Raw genomic sequence first — 5522 nt, 5'->3', positions numbered from 1 at the left:
TAGTGAACACAACATTTTCCTGGTGGCATTGGGTTAAAGAAAGCATGTCTGTTTTCTCACCTAGCAATGTCTCCTTATTGCAGGTTAAGCAACGTGTATGAAATGTATCGATGGCTGCACGTGAACCTTCTCCTGTTAGAGTACCGAGGCTACGGCCTGAGTGAAGGCTCACCATCCGAAGAGGGCCTGTACCTAGATGCACAGGCGGCTATTAACTACCTCAAAACCAGATCTGATATAGACCAAAACAAGATTATAATATTTGGTAGATCCTTAGGTAAGTATGGATATTCAAGAGTGAGTAATTTTTGTGGGGGGGAGGGGGCTTACACATTGATGGGGAAACTAGGAAGGATGTTATGATTGGTTGATAAATTTGTTTTTTACTGATTGGATGTTTAACTGATATTGACTAGTAAGTTGAATATCAGTATTTGAATTGATAGACTAACTGATTAATTAGTGGACTGACTGGTTTAGCAATTAATGATTAACAGAGTGAGTGATCAACTAATTGGTTAAGAGGTTAGTTAACCCATTGGATCTGGTTGTGTCATGGCAGTCAAATCACAAAAAAAAATGGCCATTAGGCTTATGTGATTGGACACTCTTCCGGGTGGCTCTTGTAGGCTGTGCACATGCAAATTTCAGTGCAGGGACAAGACTCTATGCTGCCTATTTGCAAAGTTATTTACTCTTTTTAAGCATAAGCATTTTTATTTTTTTTCCATTTTGCAATGTCCATATTTGCCATATGATTGCATTATCCAGATGTAATAGTTTTTTTTTTCTTTGCACAGACTCCAATCATCTCTCTAGCTAGTTTACAACTCTGAAAAATAACAAAAAAACTATGTAACACTGTGTTATTGGTGTCATTTATTTATTTATTTATTTATTTAGTAATATTAAATTTTCTGTAATACAACCTGCATCACTACTCATGGTGCCAGGAATATAATGCTGAGCATGGAAATGGTATCCTCTCTGGAGCTTACAGACACGACATTCCACACTCATACATCAATGGGAATAATGCAAAATAAACCAAAATAAAGTAGGTTTGTGCACTTGTGGCACTTGTGTAGTCTTTTCCACCACCGAGGCCTTCAGCCAAAAAACTCTCAATAGCAGGTTTGCGTCACCCAGCCTACAGCTAGGTTTTCCCAGCATGTTCATGTCACCCGCCCCTCAACCCAGATTTTTTCATGATGTGATGGTCATGTCACCTGGATGCAAGAGGTTAATTAACTGCGAAGCCAACAGATTATCTGACTGATAGACTGACTGACTTCTTGATCAATTGGATGAAATAGACAGATAGATAGAGTGACAGACAGAAGTAGGCTGACATACAAAGAAAAAACAGGTAGAAAATCACAGGTAGATTAGTTGACAGATGGGCAGGTAGACCTACCCACCCAGGATGTGCCCTTAATATTATAGTTGTTTAAACAGATTTTAGATTATATTACTGCATATATTATGTTTATGACTACAAATCAAAACTCAAAAATAAAAAAATATTCTGAGATAATGAAAGACTTGCAATCATTGGCACCTCTTGTTTAACACACACAACGGTCATTTGGCTATTAGCACTAAGTAGAATCTTCTGGACTTCCCCAGGTGGTGCTGTAGCTGTAGATTGTGTTAGTAGGTCAGAAATCAGCAGTCGTGTTGCGGCCGTGATCCTAGAGAACACCTTCACTTCCATCCCGGACATGGCCAAGGTCCTCTTCTCTAACGTTAAGTTCCTGGCGAAGTTGCCTGAGTGGTGTCACAAGAATAAGGTAAGAGTTGTGGAAGGAATCATTGTTATTGACATTGCTGCCACCATTGTCATCTCAGTTAAACTATCAATTATCTTCAGTAGTAGCTGTCATCCTCATCATCTAACTCTTATCATCAATCACTATCATTGTCAGTATTGTTGGTTGGTTTGTGTGCTCAAAATAGGAAGAGGGCAGGGAGTTGTATGTTCGTGTCCCTCAAAGGATTTTTTTTTTTGGGGGGGGGAGGGGGAATGATTATCTATGTTGATGAAAAAACAAAAACTAATGAAAAGCTAGTACTTCCATGGAATTTTTCTTAATGATAGAAGTACTATCATGTGCTGCTACAATCCAAAAGCTCTAATGACTGGTCTCACCTGTCCACTTGGCTTACAGTACCTGTCAAAATACAAGATGTGTAGAGTGGTTGTGCCAACGTTATTCCTCTCAGGCCAGGCAGACTCGCTGGTACCTCCACGCATGATGATGGAGTTGTACCACTGTTGTGCATCACCGGCCAAACGTCTCATGCAGTTCACACAGGGCTCGCATAATGAAACCTGGAAGTGTCCTGGGTATTACCAGGTGTTGCTTCATTTCCTTGAGGAGGTAAGATGGAAGCTGATATAAGACTTAAATATCTTTTTAGGAGTTTCTATGCAAATTTGAGTATGTATGTACATACTATATTTGGAAGAACCTTTGTTTGTAGATGAATTTTTACATTTAGATACATGATAGAATTTTTTTTTCTTTCTTTCTTTTTTCTTTTCTTCTTCTGCAGTTAAAATTTGTTGTAATTATGATTTTTTGGAAAGGAACAGTTTATGCTAAATGGTGATATGAGTATCCCCTGAGAAATATACCATTCATAAACAGATTCAAAGAGAAAGAGAAAGAGAAAGTAGGAAAAAAGTTTCTAATTTCTAATCTACCTTGTCCCCTCACAGCTATTTCAGAGGACCACTCAGCCTCCTGTTCTCCTGCCCGGTGTTGTGTGTTTCTCGGAACCTCAGATTCTCTAGCATCCTTCAGGCCCCTTTATCATCATGTTGGTCACATAAGCTCTCATAAACATTACCCTCATTGGTTGCATGATTCATCTTCGCTAGAATGAAGCAGGGAAGAAGGTTTCATTTATGGAGGCTTTTATGTTAAAATACTGGAAATAGTAAATGGGACGAAGAGATGTATGCGCAGTGCGTGTTGACAGTGGTTCTTAGCCCGGTGATTAAGCTGTGGATGTAAACTATAAGAATTATTATAAGATGTTTATTTCTCTGTGTTTGTACTGACTCTTATGCAGTGTTAACATGCAACAGAAGTTAGCCTTTATTTCATTGAGATTGTAAAGGAAGAGAATTTTATCCCTTATGGCAAAGTTTACAATATGAATGAAAAATGGACTTTATTTTAGTTGCTGTAACAAAGGAAGAGCAACTTCGTTTTATCATTAGCTTTTCCTTTTTCTTTATTTTATTTATTTGGTCATTTCTTTATTTTCATAAATATAGATATATATGTTTATGTTTGGGATTTTTTTTCCTCCAAATTTTATCAAGAATGATCACACAATTTTATGCAAAGATATAATGCCTTGGAAACACATACAAGGAGAATGAATTATTGGTATTTTACTGGAAATTTATTCCATGTGACTCTACAGACTTGATATTCTATTTGTATTATCAAAAAGGAAGAAAATTTGTGGTGTTAACAGTTATATATGGCTTTCTAAATATCAACTCTCTTCTGTACACTGTATATTGTGGGTATGGTATATTCACAACGTACAAATTTTTCACCTCTTTAATTATTGTTATTTATTGAATGTCAATGAAAAATTTGTGAATCTTAATTGAAAATAGACATAAGCTGTGACTAGGTAAAAATAATTTATAGAAAAAGTTGGTAGAAGAAAAATTAAGAGTAAAAAACACCTGTTAACTTCTTGATTCAGAGTGAAGTGGACAATAAGTGTGAGGCATTAAGATTACTTCCATTTATGTATTTGCAGCATTATTTACTTGTGTTTTTGTATGTGTGTGATTTAGTAAGTTGTTGAATATGAATGTATAATTAGTGATTTATAGGATTAGGAACTTATTGGAATACATTTGATTATGAGTGTGAAAATTTTTCACAGCATGAAATAGTTATTACAGGTCTGATCATCATATTGAATTCATATATGACCAAAAATTATGTTAAACTGGTGTTTCTTGTTTTTGTTTTTATCATGGGTTGTATCCTGTTATTCACAATAATGGAATGCATACACATATTTTCTCTTCCTTTTTAGAGAGAGAAAGAGAGGATAGGAAAGAAAAAACAAGCTGCATTATATACCAGTACACCTTTTTCTCCTTTTTTTTTTCTCCATTTTAAGGAGTAAAGCCACACACACAATCTAGTATAATTTCATAAAATATAAGTTTCAAATTGTCCTAAAAAATAATGAATAAGTAGATTATTAACTTAATAACTCTATATTTTTTCAGTAAAACATTGATAACTTATACTTTCACTTCACTGGGCTTGGAGGTTGTAGGGTTTGTTCTTCAGTATCCTTTATGGTTAAATGATGAGCTAAGTGCCTATCAAACTAGTGCATTTTCTGCCAGTGTTAGTTGCCATCATGCCTCTAAAATCTAGCTCCTTCACAAACTTCTGTGGTTCTGGAGCACAGACCGTAGCTGATTTTTTTTTTTTTTTTTTTTTTTTTTTTTTTTATTATTATTATTTTTTTTTTTTTTCAAATGCAGTCTATATGGATGGCTGTTAGATAGACCTACAGATATTTGTGTATTGCACTTTGTTTTTGGCCATGTTAAGAATTTTAAAGCCATCATTCACTGGTTTTTATAAATTATGGCCTGCTATTAAAGAAATGAGAGGAAAATACCAGTTTCGCATCAATTTCTTTTTATTTGCCTAGCTGTTTAGTTTGGTACAGAGCAGGTCTCTAGTTTCCTTGAGAAAGTCTTTGCTCACTAATGCTGATGGTGTTGAAACCAGAAAGAAATGCACTGAATATGTGCTATGGAAGCCGCATACTATGTCATGGACAGAGGTTGGAGATCAGGGAACACAGAGAAAATGTTCTAGAGTGATAAGCACTTTCCTATAAAGCAGGGATAGGAAATTACTCCAGTATAGCAGTAATAGGAATGAGAACATGCAGACCAGAATAAAGAGTAGAAGTTATAGTTTAAATTGTAAAATTTTATTGGAGGACTTGGGCTTCACTGACTCTGATGTGCCTGTTAGTGCTAAATGATGCATTGTATGTGCACTGTGAGGTTTTAAAAGAATGTTATCATGTATATTCCATTGCACTTGTTCCCCAGCCAATAGAGATCAGCTAGAGTTCATGAGCTGTTGTGAGATATATGTATAAATGAATATACATAAAAGAAAGGAAGACAGATCATGAATATAAATATTGTTCACTGTGTATCTAATGTCTAGGGCCTGATACTCTCACACATGCCAAATAACTAATGTACCTTGAGTAGCTCCGTCCTAGTGTTAATAGCTGATACAGTATAGTAACACCCTCTGATCTTTTTGAAAAAAACAAAAACTTTAGATTTTCATACAATTTTTTGTATTCTTTAGTTTTGGTGGTTGTTGGAAACTATGTTGGAGTATTAGCTTGTTTGTTAATATGATTTTTGGTATCTGAATGTGTGATGACTTAATTGTAATACCTAAGCCTATAGTAATTGCTGTCAGAATATTAGG

The 5522-nt window shown here is 35.3% G+C and overlaps 1 protein-coding gene across 1 annotated transcript; it reads left to right on the top strand.

The window, feature by feature from the left end:
* Window positions 1-83: 83 nt before the first annotated feature.
* Window positions 84-3302, top strand: LOC119596544 (protein ABHD13-like; the record flags this gene model as incomplete). Its single annotated transcript, XM_037945845.1, is given in 4 exon segments — window positions 84-277; window positions 1630-1793; window positions 2172-2384; window positions 2726-3302. Coding segments are annotated over 4 exon segments (646 nt in total), but the record flags the coding sequence as incomplete, so codon positions are not given.
* Window positions 3303-5522: the final 2220 nt, after the last annotated feature.

Source organism: Penaeus monodon, chromosome 38 (genome assembly GCF_015228065.2).
Source record: "Penaeus monodon isolate SGIC_2016 chromosome 38, NSTDA_Pmon_1, whole genome shotgun sequence".
In the NCBI taxonomy this organism is placed as follows: Eukaryota; Metazoa; Arthropoda; class Malacostraca; order Decapoda; family Penaeidae; genus Penaeus; species Penaeus monodon.
This window is presented reverse-complemented; position numbering and strand designations above follow the sequence as displayed.